Consider the following 16313-nt stretch of genomic DNA (forward strand, 5'->3'; position numbering starts at 1 on the left):
CACTTTGGACTCAGCTTGCACTGGTTTAAATGACTACATGAGGTCATTGGAGGAATCAGGCCCACAATGTGTATATGTATAACTATTGTGTGTACACACAAAGCATGTGTGGGGGGAAAAAAAAAATCAGTTTTTCTGTCATTTTTTATTACTAAGGTTGATTGCATAAAAACACAAGCTCTTGCTGTTTAAGTCTTACTTAGCCATATTGTATTAGTTTCCCCTTCTATAAAACTAGAAAAATTATACGTGCCCAATTTTGTAGATAGCTTTGAAATCTAGGGCCAGATCTTCAGCTGATGTACATTCACACCCTTATTCTGGCCTTTGCTCACAAAAAGTACTGTGTAATTACTATATATCACTAGTTATTAACGTCAGTGCCCAAATAGGTCATCACAGTATTATCATGTGTGACACTAAAAGACAGGTGGATGTTTAAAGACCACAGATCCTATTTACAAGCAAAATATCCTGATAATCTTCAGAGAGAGAGGCAGGGAGGGAAAATAATTCAGAAAATAGGGCATGCAGCAGCAAAACCATTACTAATTAGACTGTTTACTTAGTTTTCCATGAGGCATCTGCAGCCATTTGAGTCAAGTAGAAAAATCAGTTCTAAGAAAAATAAACTTGTCCTTAAAAATCTACAGCAATAGTTGGTATTTTATTTTTATATATATGATATACTTATTTGTTATTTAATGCATTAAATTTGGTTAAAATTTGGTTCTCCCGTAAGATTGCATGTCCTCCAGTCTTATGCAAAGCAGTTTTCCTTGGTTACATTTTACTAATGTTTTAAACTAGTATGTAAATTTATAGTTTGTTTTTAGGGTCTCTCCCTTGACAAGTTTCTTAAACTTCAAGTAATCAAAAATGCAGTTTTCCTTCTCTCCCCCTACCCCCTTTTTCTTTAGTTGTATTTTCCCAACAAAGTTACAGTCCTCTACCACAGTTACCTTCAGCGGTCTGATAGACTTGCCATCATTCACAGGAATCAGGCCTGACTTGTCTCAAGAGATCTCGATTAGTCACTCATGCAAGTTTCAAGTAATTACATGTAACATACTTACGGTTTTGGTTCTAGATGCGAGATCTCCAACCTTGGAATACGAGAGCCTTCATCCCAGGTTGAGTTTGTCTGAGGATCGTCTTACAGTAAGCTGCAGCTGGAGGAGGAAATTTTACCCTTATAGCCCCCAGAGATTTGATAAATTATGGCAAGTCTTGAGCAAAGATGCTTTCTTCTCTGGGAGCCATTACTGGGAAGTGGACGTGCTTCACGCTGGACAAGGATGGTGGATTGGAGCAGCGTACCCTTCCATCAAGAGACATGGAGACGCCGAAACTTGTCGACTAGGATGGAACAGAGCTTCCTGGTGTATAAAAAGGTTTGACCTTGAATATTGGGCATTTCACAAGGGAGAGAGGACCCTGATCCTGATAAATGACGATCCAGAACGAATTGGTGTTTTCCTGGATTACGAGGCTGGCATCCTCTCGTTCTATAATGTAACGGATGGTATGGCCCATCTGCATACGTTCCGCTGCAAGTTCACAGAGCCTCTTTACCCAGCACTTAGGCTGTGGGAAGGGGCAATAACAATCTGCAAACTGACTTAAGAAGCGATGAGACAAAGACATGAACTAGAGCCTGCTTTTCAATTATTTGTATGTAAAACCACTTTAAAAGGAGTTATAAATTAATTCTCACAGATTACAGCAACCACGCTGTAAGGCTTTAAAGGGTTTAGCTACATTTCTGACTCAATACTGATCACTAAAATGTGATTCTCAGTACCCAGTATAGATAAATACTCAGGTCTTTGTCAAATCAAATACCCCAGAAGATACTATTATAGATGAGTGATTTTTACATGATTGTATTTTCCAAGTGCTCTTCTGCCATTTATGAATGGCACTTCAGGTTATAGAATTGTAAGAATCCTCCTCAGGGTGTCTAAAAGACTAAAGCAATTTTACACTGTATTTTTGTAGTGGATTGTGGCTTACAAAATAGAACACAGTCCTATTTTAATTACGTGATAGCTGTCATAGTTTATGCAACTGACTTTTGGAACAGGAGCTAGTAGTCCATTTTATTAAACTACTACCCTACCTCCAGCTGGCTGGAGAGATTACCATCTTGCATAGGTATTACTCTGAGCTTGGCTTATGTAAGATGCAACTTTTAGTTTAATTTTGTTATTTCAGTTTGAATTTGGAGAACAGATCCAGTAACCGAAATAGCTCATGGTAAAAAGCTTCATCCACTTCCAAGAACAATCAAAGGGTGGCTTTCACTGTTGCCTAAAACTAATTTCAGATTTTCCTGGAGTGAGGACTTTTATATCGACACTAACTAGCTAGTGTTGTGTGGGGTCCAGTAAATAGAGCTTGAATTGAACTGATTTAAGTAGTACAGCACACTGGTCATTGAGGGAAGCCTGTCCTACTGTTTTACAGTCAAACTTTCTGTAGATGGACTCCTTCTCCAGAAATGCACACCGCAGCCATTCTGAAGGGGTGTGAGAGGAAGCACTGTGATGCTGTACAGCCCCATCACTCCCCATTTGGAAGTCGGAGGCATGTGGAAAAGGACCATCTCCACATTAGATTCTAGCTGCATTGTCACTTCCATTGCAGAGCTTATGGAGCTGGGAGATATTACTTTAATTTATCTCCAGCTTGCTACTTTCAAAGGCACTCAATTAATGCTGCTAGTGTTTTACCACACTCACATGCAAGCGGGTTGTTATGACTGTTGCTCTCAAAGTTACTGTATTCTTAAAGTTGGATGTGCATAAGAGTGGAGGTTTGTTCTTTTCCCAAATCCATAATACTTAAAATTCAGAAGGATTTCTTAGATAGTATCCATAGAAGTCCTTTTTCTACTGTAGACCAACCTGTAGTGCTTTAACTACTGTATTCTCTAACCTTGTGAGAGCACAGGCCTAGAACACACCTTGGTTTCCAATGCCAGAGGCACACCTACAATAATGTTCTGTGCAGGGGATATTAAGAAAAGGCAAGGGCTAGGTCTCCTCTTTAAAATGAAATGGCAAAGTAGCAGCTTTTGTTTGACAAACTTGATTTTTATTGAAAACAAACAAAAATAAATGTTTCTTTCAACAATCATTTAGTATCATCTTCTCTTAAGGCAAGCATACTGCATCAACTGAAGCTCACAATCACGATTCAGACAATTTAAGCAAGAAGCTGAATGAAACAACCTCTTCCCATCTTAAATGTATGGCCATACAGTCTCCTGCCACTGTAGTAGTATGTTTAAGATAAACGTTAAGGAGCCCACAGCTCTGCTTATATTGACAAGGTGTCCAAGGTACCTAAAGTCATAAGAGGCAGAAAGTTCCATCAACTTCACTGATGACTTCTGCTATCAATTAATTAAAATGAATTCTAATAAGGTATTGCGCCAGTTAAGGTAATTGAAGAGTGTATGACCTGCAGCCCACAGCTGCCCTTTCTTCTAGCCTATAACCCTGCTTCCTTCAGGCAGGAGCAAAGCAGCAGGCATTAGTAAGTGCACAAGTTGGCGAGGAGCACGGGCTGCTGCAGCAGGAGGCTGCAGTTCTCACTGTAAAGGAGATGATGGGGAGGCACCAGACCAAGGGGCAGAAAGGTAGCAGGGAGACACAAATGAGTTGTCACAGTGGAGCAGCAGTGTTGTATGTAGGACTATAACAGGGTTTAAAAGAGAACTAGATAAATTCATGGCGGTTAAGTCCATTAATAGCTATTAGCCAGGACGGGTAAGGAATGGTGTCCCTAGCCTCTGTTTGTCAGAGGATGGAGATGGATGGCAGGAGAGAGATCACTTGATCATTACCTGTTAGGGTCACCATTGGTCCGACCCAGTACGGCCGTTCTTATGTAATCCAGGCTCTAGCATCAAATGATTGAAAGGTGTTTTTAAAAAAAAGCTACCGGGAATATTTACGGCATAATTGTCTAATGAGAGAAGTTTCTGCTAGGCTAGTGCTACTGAGACTGGTATGCGCATATTGATATCTTAGATCTAGATCATCCCAAAAGGAACCTGAAATAAACCCACACACTCATCTTCTCACCCAAATAACCATTACCGTGATATCCTGACAATGAGCAGCATACAAGACGCTTCTGAACGGGATCTTTGGTGATGTTGAAGATTACATCCTTTTTTAAACACAGTATTACACAACTTTAATAAAACTGGGTTCATAATTTCATGTAAGTTTGGAGCAAATATCTTTTTGCCAACATGAAATAGAAATTCTGTTCAGATTCTCATACCTAAATCCCTTCACTTCTAATCTACCACGCTATTAATTCCAAAAAGTATGGCTGCAGTACTGTACTGCACAGCATGTTATGAACAATACAGATGTGAATGCTTCCATTTAGCATTTCACTTTTTTAACATGATTTTCTATTGCATCCTCAGTGATTGTTTCATCTTCTTCAATGTTTGTTTTGACCTTTTTGCCAACCAGATCAAAAATTTCTTCTGGGAGGTATCCTTTAGGTTCTCCCACCTTCACTGTGAGCATGTCAAGAGTCAGCACCGTACCTTCAGGGATAGTCACTTTTGCCACCACAGACTTCCCCAGCTACAGAAATACCAACAGAAGAGGATTAGTTTATTGAACCAAGTGCATTCTAATTCATAAAGTATCAAGGACAAGCGAAAGACTGAAAATGAGGTCTTTCTTTTTTCTTACCAGCTACAAAGAAAACTCACTGACTTTCCTCTCCCCTGTCTGCTCTACTTCCAAATGCACTCACTTCAAATCAGTTTAGTGAAGATGTTTTAGTATGGAAATCTTCACTGTAAATACAGCTGAATGCCACGTTGTATTGAGGGCACAGGTGTCACTCAAATCCTTTCTAGAATCGGGGGTGTGAATGACTGGGGTTCTTCTAGTTACAGTGAAGAGAGCCTGCTGCCTTCCCCAAGACTGGTCAAGTTACTAGAAGAGAAGAGGTCTACAAATGCCAAAGGCTCAAGCCTGACTGCCAGAGGGCACTGTAACCAACATTTGGTTAACTGGAGCTGCACTGCACTTGCCCACCTTGGCAAGATTATCAGTAGAAATATTTATATGCTGACAAAACGAATGAATGAATTATACGCGGTAGTAAGTCTGTGCTAAGAAAAACTGAAGCATGAGCAGCAAAAGGGTTTGGGATGGGGAGGCAGAAGGAGCTATATTAATGGGAGTAGAAGAGTATCTGCAGTTACAGTTTGCAAGTTGCTTCTCCTACATACTAAACGAATGACAACTAATTGTTCATCTAGTTGGCCTTTAGCTACATGTGAATTCAAAAGGAAAGTTACCTTTTCATTACAGGCCATTTCACAGGGCAAGAGCTGTTTGACTGGAGACCCCATTGCCTTTTCCACCAGACGGATTGTTCTCACTAATTCTGCCAGTTCATTCGGCTCCAGGGATGCCTGGTGATCATTTCCTTTCCATGTTTTGTCCAAAGTCACATGGCGTTCCAGTACTTTAGCACCCATAGCAACTGCTGCTACTGAAATGGCCATGCCAGTCTCATGTCCAGAATAGCCAATGGGGATATCGGGAAAAGCTGACTGATACGCCTTGAATGACAACAAAGTTGATCTGAATTATAAGGATATCAATTTCAGAGTCACAGAGAGCAAATGTAACAATGACTGTACGTGAATATACAGACCACTAGTGTCATAAAACAAATGGTTGGCTGTTTAACAGGTAAATCCTGCTTTCAGTTAACATAAACTAACTGCACTGCACTGGTGACTAGCCTGATTTTGTTTAAGGGGTTCACTGGGACAACCAGCACGAGTAAGGAAGGGTAGGCTCCTTGTACCTTAAAACTTCTCTGGTGTTTTTCCTAGTTAAGTTGTATCCATCAGCACCTAAACCCCAAAGATAGTGGGTTACACTAACAATGTGTCTCTCTGTTCCCATCCAAGAGTCAACTGGACTGAACCAATTTAAAAATGTCTATAAAATCCTTTGGATATAGACTAACTTTAAAATAAAGCACCACATGTAACACTGCAGCAGAGGATGCTTCAGACCTGATCCTAAAAGTGCTTATATATGCACAAGTGAGTAGTCTCACTGAAAACAATGCAACTACTCGTGTGCATTTAGTTAAGCATGTGCTTAAATATTTTCCACAGTTTTGCAAACATTTATTTTCTTACTGTAGTATCCTTAGTAATCACAAATATCCATGTGCCTACTACCAACAGGAGCATACTACCTCAGGGCACAGATACATTTTAGTCACATTCTTGCTTTTCATTGGAAATATTTTTAATTAAAAGTTTTCTAACCTGACCTACTATCTAGGTTCTTAGCGTCTGATTGCCTACACATTATTGTCTTATGCCACGTCAGAAGGCAGGCACAAGATAATATTTCCATGCATATTTCACACCCAGCACTGTTTAAGTGTGCAAGTGTCGACTGGTAATATATGTCAGTGGTTTGAGCATTGCCCTGCTAAACCCAGGGTTGTGAGTTCAATCCTTGAGGGGGCCACTTAGGGATCTGGGGCAAAATCAGTACTTGGTCCTGCTAGTGAGGGCAGGGGGCTGGACTTGATGACCTTTCAAGGTCCCTTCCAGTTCTAGGAGATAAATATATCTCCATTTTCATTTTTTTAATTTAAATCAAATTCCTTGATGCCAAATTCTGCCAATCAGGGCTCCAGCAGAAGCTTTTACTTTGATCCTTAGGGGAACTAGAAAAACATGACATTTTCTGCCCTCTCAGCAGGGAATACCAGCACCCCCAAGATCTAGGAATCTAAGTAAAAGTGCATTATTTCATCTGTGCCCTGTCTTCCCTACACGCTGTACATTACATGTGATTCACTGACCGTTATCACACGGAGGTTGACATCTTCAGGCTGAAGAGGGTAAGCGCTGGTGCACTGGAGAATGCAGAAGTTGGGATTGATCGGTTTCACAAGTTGATAAACCTTGTGCATTGTGTCCATTGACTGCATCCCACTGGAAATTACCATTGGGCGACCTAGCCGGGAAAACAAACAGGGTCATTTTTCTCCCAAGGCTTCATGACTTAGGGCTAATCTATATATGCAAGTTGCATTGGTTTAACATAAGAGTGAATTTAAACAGATTCGGTTAAACCGGTGCAAAATGTTGACTACCACTATTTCAGTGCAAGAGTAGCTTATTCTGATGTAGTTGAAACTTGTTCCAAACTGATTTAAGCTAAAGCAATATAAGGCTGGTTAAACTAAACTAAATGTATCCACACAGCCTTTTGCTCCAGTTTAACTAAATCAGTTTAAAAAAAACAAAACAAAAACACACCTTTAGTTAAACCAGAGCAACTGTGTGTGTAGACAATCCCTTAGATGTCATAGCTGCTAGATCACCGCACCTAAGCCTTTGTCAAGGATTTCATTTTGCTGTCTGAAATTAGTTAAACTAGAAAGAATATTATGCCAGCAACAAAAACACCATGTCTGTTGTTCACTTAACGCTAAAATACACTGCAAGCAGTTGCATTCTATTTAAAGATGCATTACGTTAAGTGTGCCTGACTGCTAAAACTGGTGCCGTGACAGGTTGGGGGGTATGTCTGTGTTAAATTGCTAACCCCCTTTTGTTTCATGGGCTCTAAGCCAAGAGGGGAGAGAGCAGGGAGGCAGCTGGAACCCAGAACGCTCCTAGCTAAAGGACATGGGAAAAAGAGGAACAGAGCCTGTTTTAAAACAGGGGAGCTTCTCTAAAAAAGGGGCCAGACCCCAGAGACATACACGAAAACTAGGCTAAGGAGGCAGGACAGGCTGACTAGCCTATGGATGCTGATCACACCCAGGACTCATAGGATGGGTGAAATCGTGGGGGGGGAGGGGGCACTACATTTAGGACTGTGTTATTTTCTCAAGATCTCTCTCTCTCTCTACTGTACTTTAAGGGTAAATTGTTTGGGATTAAGAAATCCCCTTGCTATGCCTGTGTTCCCTGCTTTCCTGCCATGCGGTCACTGAAGGCGTTAATAAAGAAGCTCAGAGTGCCCACAGAGAGGGAGGGCTTGGGAGAGCTAGGTCACTGGTTTTGGGGGCTAACGTGGCTGGACTGCAGGATCCCACTGCCCAAGAAGGATGTTAGCCATGCACTCTACACCTGGGAGTGTGCCTGAGAAACCCAGAGCTAGAACCAGGGGCTTAGAAGTATGTGGGATCCAGCAGTTGGATTCATGCACAACAGACTGGTGGTCCATTCAGAGAGAGAGATTGGTCCAGGCTGTAACAGACGATAGCTAAAGGAATTCACAAAGAGACATAACTTGAAACTGAGAAATTACTGAAACTTTCAGATGGTTGTCTCAAGTGGGAGGGAAATGGTTGGGACCTAATCTGCTGGGACTCAGTGAAGGTTAATAAAACAGTCAAAAATAAAACCATTCACCTTTCTTTGCTGTTTTTTCCAAATATGGAAAATTGTTAGTATCTCCTGATCCTACTTTAAAAAATGGAACATCCAGTTCATGCAGAAACTCGACCGCCATCTATGAAGAGAGAACACATTTTTTTTGAATTTCTAAAATTATCAGTCCTCCTCCTACTCAACATCAACAAAGAATCACCCACAGTGGATAACTGAGCCCTTCTTTTCCATAAGAAAGACTAGGAAATTGTAACAAAAGTATTTGAAGTTCAAGGCCATGCACACTTAACGCTAAAACCTACCCGATAGCACCAATCACATCACTTTCCACTCCTGGATCAGGGACAACATATTGAATGCATGGGGCCAAATTCTGCAGACTAACATCCTGTGAAACCCAAACAGCACTGAATTTGGCCCAAGAAGTTAAGTCTAGCAAGATTAAGTATAGTGTCTATGGTGTGACGGAATTTACTGGTCAGGAAAGGTACTGGATAGATAGTGCTAGAGACTGGTATCTGCTGTCTGTGAATTGCTTTGAGATCCTTGGTGCTATATCAAAGTATCCATGTTGCTATCCACAGAATGAGCAGCAAAAGCACTAACTTCACCAGATAGAGTTGCCAAATGTGCCTCCACCATGAACTGAAGGTCCCACCTCTAGGCATCAGAGAGTAGTGCAGCTTCCAGGCGTTTTTAATCTTTGGCCTCTCTCAAGGGGTGTTAATCAGATTCAGCTGAACTGGTGATTTTTGCTTCAGGTGGTAGTGTAGCCATGATATGGGGGGAGGTAATATCTTTTGTTGGTGAGAGAGACAAGCTTTTGAGCTTACACAGAGCTCTTCTTCAGGTCTGGGAAAGGCACTCAGTGTGTCACAGCTAAATACAAGATGGAACTATTTTTTTAGCATATGTAGTTAACATATTGTAAGAGACTGTTAAGGTGAAGTGGCCAGTTAACACTTCCACAGTCATAAGACAAAGAAGAGTTAGTGGGTTATGGGTTGTTGTAATAATAAAGACACTGGATTTATGACTTAAGTCCATGATTTTTAGTGTCTAGCAAAGTTATGAATTTAAGCTCTCAGGCATGTCTTTTGAAGGTATTAGGCAGGTTCCCTTTGAGGATGAGGCCTGAGAGGTCAGGTATGGAGTGATCATTTTGTGAAGTGTTCACCCAGAGGTAATATGGTGTTTTTGACTTATTTTTCTGTGTGAGTAGAGCATAGTGATTGTCTGGTTTCACCCACATAGTTGTTCCTGGGGCATTTAGTGCACTGGATGAGATATACCACGTTGTGATAGGCATATGTAGGATGCAAGATTTTGAATGGTGCGCTGTAGGGAGGTATTGATCATCGTAGCAGTAGAGACAGGTCTACAGGTTTTGCATCTGTTGTTATGGAGAGGGTCTGGATGCCTCTTTGAGTTGATGGGTCTTGGTCTATGGGGAGCTTGCTAGTGAGTTTTGTGATGTGGACCTTTGTCCACTAGGAATGGACTGAGATCAATTCATTTCACTCATCAAATGGTAACAACTTTCAGCCAGTTATCAGCTTGGGCTGGATTTGAATCAATGACCCCACAGGTGAAAGGTATCACCAACCTTCTGAACCAGTGATCAACTCCTCTCTTAGGACTTTGTTTTCTGGAGGCCCAGATGTAAATTACCAGGTGGGCGCTTTTGTTTATAGAATTCTTTCATTCTAAAGAGTAGGGATTCCCCACCACCCATTTTTTTTTAAATAAAAAAAAGGCAGAAAATGTTACAAGTCTCAAAACTATTGAGAGGGTCTAGAATTGTATATTTGAGAGCTGTTTATTCAGTAGTTAGAAGTAGTTAAAACTAAGAAGATAAATATAAAGCTGCACCAGAACACGTGAAATATCAACAGCTTTTTGAAATGTTAATTATACTCAACCCTCTTCTAAAGACTTATGTGCTGCAGACAAAATAATTCAGGTATTATCAGAGATCAGGCAATGACTGCCATTACAATTGTAATTGGCCCCTTTAAGTAGAGGAGTCATCTGGAGGAATTAAAAATAAAACCATTAATCAGCAGAGCTATTACAAAACTCCTCCACCCTTGCTCTGTTTTGGGAAGACATTAGAATAGCTACACAACTTTGTCAATGCTGGAAAGGACAGCAAATTCTGCAACTCATTCATTGTAGTTATGGCGTTTATTCAGAGGTTAAGGCCCGGATCCCCAAAGGTATTTAGTCACTAAACTTGCATTGAAATTAACAGGAGTTAGGTGCCTAAATATCTTTCAGGATCTGGGTCTAGGATTTCTGCTAGAAAGAGGAAGACAAAAGCAACTGTGATCGTCTAATTTGCCCCACCTCTAGGATGCTAAATCAAATTTCTTGAGCTTATGCTGCTATGGATCTTCATAATTATTTGAACTAAATAAACATATTAGATTTGTGGCCCTGTTACCATTTAAAGGGCTTGGGGAAGATTACACAAAAGAGAGAGATGGAGCCCAACCCTTCCTAAGCATAACCGCTATTTTCTAACTCTGTGCTCATTTTCTAAAAATATATGTTCTAAAAATTATTTGGGGGAAATTCTATGGCCTGTGTTACTCAGGAGATCAGACCAGATGACCACAATGGTCCCTTCTGGCCTTGGAATCTATGAATCATTTCTTATGAAAAGTTGGCAAGTCATATGGCAAGTTTCAAGGAACAGGAAATAACCTTGAATGACGCACACGGTGCACAGCGTGGGTTCACGGGGACTCTGTTTTGTCTTCACTACAAATTGGAACAGAGAGTATATAAAGGAGTCACTCACTTCCTTTATATTTACTTTACATGAATCAAAATTTCTTCCTCATATTATTAAAAACTTAACTCTACATCTTCTATAGCACAAAATTCCATTTAGTGATGTTCAGTTTAATATTACTAATTGGAAAATATTATTTCATGGCATGGAAGCATTTATAGTCAAAACCCATTAGTCATGATGAGAGCTGCAGGCAGCTTCTTAGACAAATATATTATGCATTTTTGCGAGTCAATATTGTCAGTTAAATTCGGATGGCTGCCTCAGTCACAAGACATCCGTATCCAAAGTAAAAAAGGACTTATCCTGGAAGGTGCTAAGCAACTTCAGCTAGCCATTGGGAGTTGAAGGGGCTCGGCCCTTCATGGTAAGAGTTTCACATTTTGTAGATCAAACACCAAAGAATGAAGGGTGGGGTTTTCAAATGTGTCTTTTTGAAAATCCCATTTTAAAGTCCCAGATGCAAGAGCACATGAGGGATTGTTGGGTTTTATTTGTTAATGTAAAAGTTCAATATCCATTATTTAGCAAGCCTCCTTGACTTGAAGGCAGCATGAAGTGACCCACAACAGTACTTTTGCTCATCTGTTTCTAGGCCAAAATTGAGAAACAAAGTAATCCTTGAAATTTATCAGGCACTTCAGCTGAAACACACTGAAAATAAGACTATAACTGTTGAATTTCCAGTTACCAGATTTCAGCTATACATCATGTTCAAAGGATTATGTTAACATCAAGATTATGTAGTTGCTGAGGTCAGTTATGCACAACAGTTGAGGATTACAGAGGGCTTTTTTATTTCTTAATACACACACACCTTTGATGGAAGCAGTATGAATTATAGGCTTCATGGAGAAAATGTGTTTATAGGAGAGGACTTGAAGGCAGAGTGGCTGAGAGACTGTCAGACGGGATCAGGGTGTTTCAGGAGGAGGGAGTTGGATGGAAGGATTCCTGACCAAAGAGTAGGAGAAGACAACAAAAGGGACCATTAGTTTCGTGGTTTGGGTCAAGCAAAGGGGGTATGGTGGATAGCAAACAGAGAAAATTGCAAAATAGCAGCAGGGGCTCAGATGAGAAAGGCCTTGACAGGAAAGGAATTTGATGCAAAGTGAAGGCTGAAGGAACCTGAAAGGAGGAGCTGACCATAGAGAGGGTAACATCTAATATGGGAGAGTTGCCAAACTCTGTTGTAACCAGGTTTAAACTGATAAAGATCAAGTTATTCAGAGTTCTGGATAAGGCCTTTTCTTTAACTTGCTCCACTGTGTGTAGGCACTTCAGCATATGAGAAAATGTATTTGGGGGACATTTTTGGGTAGGAAACATGCAACTGTAACTGTGGGCTAGTCTACGCTGGCAATGCTAAAGTGCTGCCGGGGCAGTGCTTTAACGTGGCTCGTGTAGTGATGGCAGAGCGCTAGGGGAGAGCTCTCCCAGCGCTCTAAAAAAACCACCTCCACGAGAGGCGCGGCTCCCAGCGCTGGTGCACTGTTTACACTGGTGCTTTACAGCGCTGAAACTTGCTGCGCTCAGGGGGGTATTTTTTCACATCCCTGAGCGAGAAAGTTGCAGATCTGTAAAGTGCCAGTGTAGACAAGCCCTGACTCACAATGGGACTGATTGTACATTGGCTCTAGTTTTCATTTGTTTTGTAATGTAGAGTCCAAACCCTTGATGTTAGTTTTACGTATGAATTACACAACACTACAACTGTATTAATGCAAGAATTGCATTTTGCTTTCTGTACCACTACAGCTCATGTACCTCATCCATGCCAGAGGCTGTGAAGTAGATGCCTATCTCCTTTGCATATTTCTTTAGCTCTCGATACTGGTCATGACTGAACTCCAGATGGCGCTTGTGCTCTCCATACGTCTTTCCCCAGGAGTGTTTGGAGGTATAGGGCCTCTCCAGGGCTTTCTTGTTAAATTTGTGCTCCAACTCACTCTTCTGGAACTTGGCACAGTCTGCTCCACACTCCTGCAAGACAGATCATCATCTTAGAATCTGCACAAGACAGGTGCCACTGAATCTATAGTTCATAAGTACTGCTGAAAAGAATCACACAGAACCAAAGTAACAGTCTGGCTAACATTCTCATACGTGAAAATAAGTCTCAAAATAAGTGTCTTCCTATCTTTGACAGAACTAATGTAAGTAATTGTGTGAGGGTGACCATAAAAATAATTTAGGATAGCATGCAACAAAGACAAACATTTTTAAAACCATGTATGTGTACTGACAGCTAATCACATCAATTATTTCCATACTGAACATCAGCTTTCATATGGAAAACACTGATCCTCTATAGACATACTCTCAGCCTGGTAAATGTGTAAGTACATGATGGTAAGAAGTGTATTAGCCTTGTGCTTCACTATGCAAAGAACTATACCCAGGAGAGCAGCAATTATCTGAGAGAAACAACACTGAACCTGCATTTTTCCTTTAGTTGAGTCACCTCCCTTTAGATATATTTTTAAAGTAATCAGTACTCAGACTTCTCCTGCAATGTGCATTTCTTATTTAACCAATATATCCCAGACTTTGAAAAAGAGCACAGCGGTAATATAAACTGTCAAACTACTAATGTATCCGAAGAAGTGGGCTGTAGTCCACGAAAGCTTATGCTCTAATAAATTTGTTAGTCTCTAAGGTGCCACAAGTACTCCTGTTCTTTTTGCGGATACAGACTAACACGGCTGCTACTCTGAAACCTAATGTAACTTTGTAATTTTAACAAGATTTCTAATTATATCAAGGTCCAATGATTCTGGAAGGAAAAATAAAAACATCTGGGGATTTATTAGCTTGGATTTGCTCAATCTGACCTTTATTGTAAATGTGGACTCTAAAACCAGTTCATAGTGTTTACATAAGGTCAAGAGCCCAAATAAATTCTGCTCGGATTTCTCCCCCAAGTTCAGTCTGCCAATCTCTAATAGCTGCTGTTATAGGTACTGAAATCAAGGAAATTTCTGAGGTTGATTGTAGCTCAAACTTTAAAGAAAAAAAATATATAAAGCAACCCAACTCCACTGAGTTCACTATCAAGAGAGAAAGAAGAGCTGGTAAATCACAGAGGTTCACCTCAATAAAGAGTGCTGTTTGGAAGTTCAGCTAAAATACAAGTCAAAGTTGTAAAAAGCAACAGAGGGTCCTGTGGCACTTTTGAGACTAACAGAAGTATTGGGAGCATAAGCTTTCGTGGGTAAGAACCTCACTTCTTCAGATTTCGTGAGGTTCTTACCCACGAAAGCTTATGCTCCCAATACTTCTGTTAGTCTCAAAGGTACCACAGGACCCTCTGTTGCTTTTTACAGATTCAGACTAACACGGCTACCCTTCTGATACAAGTCAAAGTTGCAGTGCCAAGTGGACAGCAATCACTCATACACTAGCATATACAGTATAGGTAGATAGGTCTTTTTCAGTTTCTTATAAGATTTTTACAATTTCTTGCTTTAGTAGCTAAAATCTGACACACTTGTTCAGTCCCTGATCAATTTTTTTTTAAGTTGGGAAAATGGTTCAGATGTTTTCAATTACAAATAGTGGGGGAAATAAGCTATTTTTCTATTTTAAAATGCAGCTTTAAAAAAAACAGCAGCTCTGGCACCTCAGTGGGAGATGAAAGAAACTTAAAATTTGACAGGGACATCGTGCCAAATGGCAAATTTGCCTTTCACGGATACGATTCAAATCAGCTCTGAGTTGCCAGAGGGATAAGGGTTAAAAAAACAACTCCATTCTTCACAATTACACACTGACTTTTATTATACAAATAACACTCTGACACCATACAAATGGCTCCACGCATGTATTCAGTCATGTGGTAAATGAGGAAGGATCCTGGATAAACAGTATGTGATCATATAGTCAAAGGAGGACCCTGCTGGGTTAATTGGGCCACTTCCTGCTTTTGAGGTCACTTCACTAACCTGTAATACAGCTTTAGATAAATCTTTTTCAATATGACACATCACCAGCTGGGAGAGGACTGCTGTCCTGCCTCTAATCTTGTGGGGCACCTAGGCGAGCTCAGAGCTCCACTGTGCCAATCCATGCCCACGGGCTCTCACTGACCTTCACTCCCAGGGCCCCCTGAGCCCTGGAGAGGGTACACGGGAAGGCAGTGATGCTTTTGGGGAGTGGTGCTGAAATTCACTGCTCACAGGGAGCAGTGACTAGCACACCTCATCCCCTTGTAGGGCTTCTGGGGTCACCCCTGCCCCTAAAACCTGCTCCCCCTAGCACCACTGCTCCCCCATAGACCCTTCAACACAGCACCCCTGCCCCACTCCTAGCACCCCTACAGTCCCCAGCACCCTAGCTCCTCCCCAAGCACCCCTACAGTCCCCAGCACCCTAGCTCCTCCCCAAGCACCCCTGCTCCCCTACAGACCCCTCCTCCCAGCACCCTCCGACCCCCACCCACTGCCCCCAGCCCCATGCTCCTCACAGACCCCTCCCCCCAGTGCCCTCCAACCCCACTCATTCCCCCCAGCCCCATGCTCCTCACAGACCCCTCCCCCAGCACCCTCCGACCCCCACCCACTGCCCCCAGCATCCTTACTCCCCACAGACCCCTCCCCCCACAATCCCCTTCTCCCAGCGCCCTCTGACCCACACCCACTCCCCACAGACCCCTCCCCCCAGCGCCCTCCGAACCCCACCCGCTCCCCACAGACCCCGCCCCCTCGCACTTCCCCTACGGTGACCCCGCCCCCTAGACCTCGCGCAGCCCCGCCCCCCAGAGACCCCGCCCCCTAGTCCCTCCTTCCCTGCCAGCAGAGCCCGGCTCTGGTCAGCCCGGAGCCCCGCGCACCTTGACCATGCGGATCATCTGCTTGGCGATGGCGAGGTCCCCCTGGTGGTTCTGGCCGATCTCGGCGATGATGAAGCAGGGCTGGGCCCCCCCGACCCGCCGGCCCGGGCACAGCTCGAACTCCAGCGGCATCGCGGCGGGCGGGCGGGCGAGCGAACGAGCGAGCGCGAGCCCCGGGAACAACGGCCGCCAACCGCTACTGCCCCAGCCCCGCGCGCCACCGCCAGCAGGGAGCCCGGGCCACGTCACGCCGCG

At 42.4% G+C, this 16313-nt stretch overlaps 2 protein-coding genes across 3 annotated transcripts in view; one reads left to right on the forward strand and one right to left on the reverse strand.

Annotated features, from left to right (window-relative positions):
* TRIM14 (tripartite motif containing 14) overlaps positions 1–3141 on the forward strand; it is a 26706-nt gene extending 23565 nt beyond the window's left edge. Inside the window, exon 6 of the mRNA XM_005309279.5 lies at positions 1091–3141. Within this exon, the coding sequence (XP_005309336.3) occupies positions 1091–1626 (536 nt within the window). The 3' untranslated portion in view covers positions 1627–3141. The remainder of the gene's footprint in view (positions 1–1090) is intronic.
* Positions 3078–16290, reverse strand: NANS (N-acetylneuraminate synthase). 2 transcript variants are annotated; one of them, XM_065549779.1, is made up of 6 exons: positions 16059–16290; positions 12996–13211; positions 8450–8549; positions 6886–7040; positions 5345–5611; positions 3078–4616 (listed from the first exon to the last, which is right to left on the reverse strand). In XM_065549779.1, exons 1-6 carry the CDS (start codon positions 16188–16190, stop codon positions 4407–4409), a joined length of 1080 nt encoding a protein of 359 aa, XP_065405851.1. In that variant the 5' UTR covers positions 16191–16290; the 3' UTR covers positions 3078–4406. The 2 variants fall into 2 exon arrangements, with proteins under 2 accessions (XP_065405851.1, XP_042715068.2); XM_042859134.2 differs by lacking the exon at positions 16059–16290 and adding an exon at positions 15173–15482.
* Positions 16291–16313: the final 23 nt, after the last annotated feature.

This window comes from Chrysemys picta, chromosome 6 (assembly GCF_011386835.1).
Source record: "Chrysemys picta bellii isolate R12L10 chromosome 6, ASM1138683v2, whole genome shotgun sequence".
Taxonomy (NCBI): domain Eukaryota; kingdom Metazoa; phylum Chordata; order Testudines; family Emydidae; genus Chrysemys; species Chrysemys picta.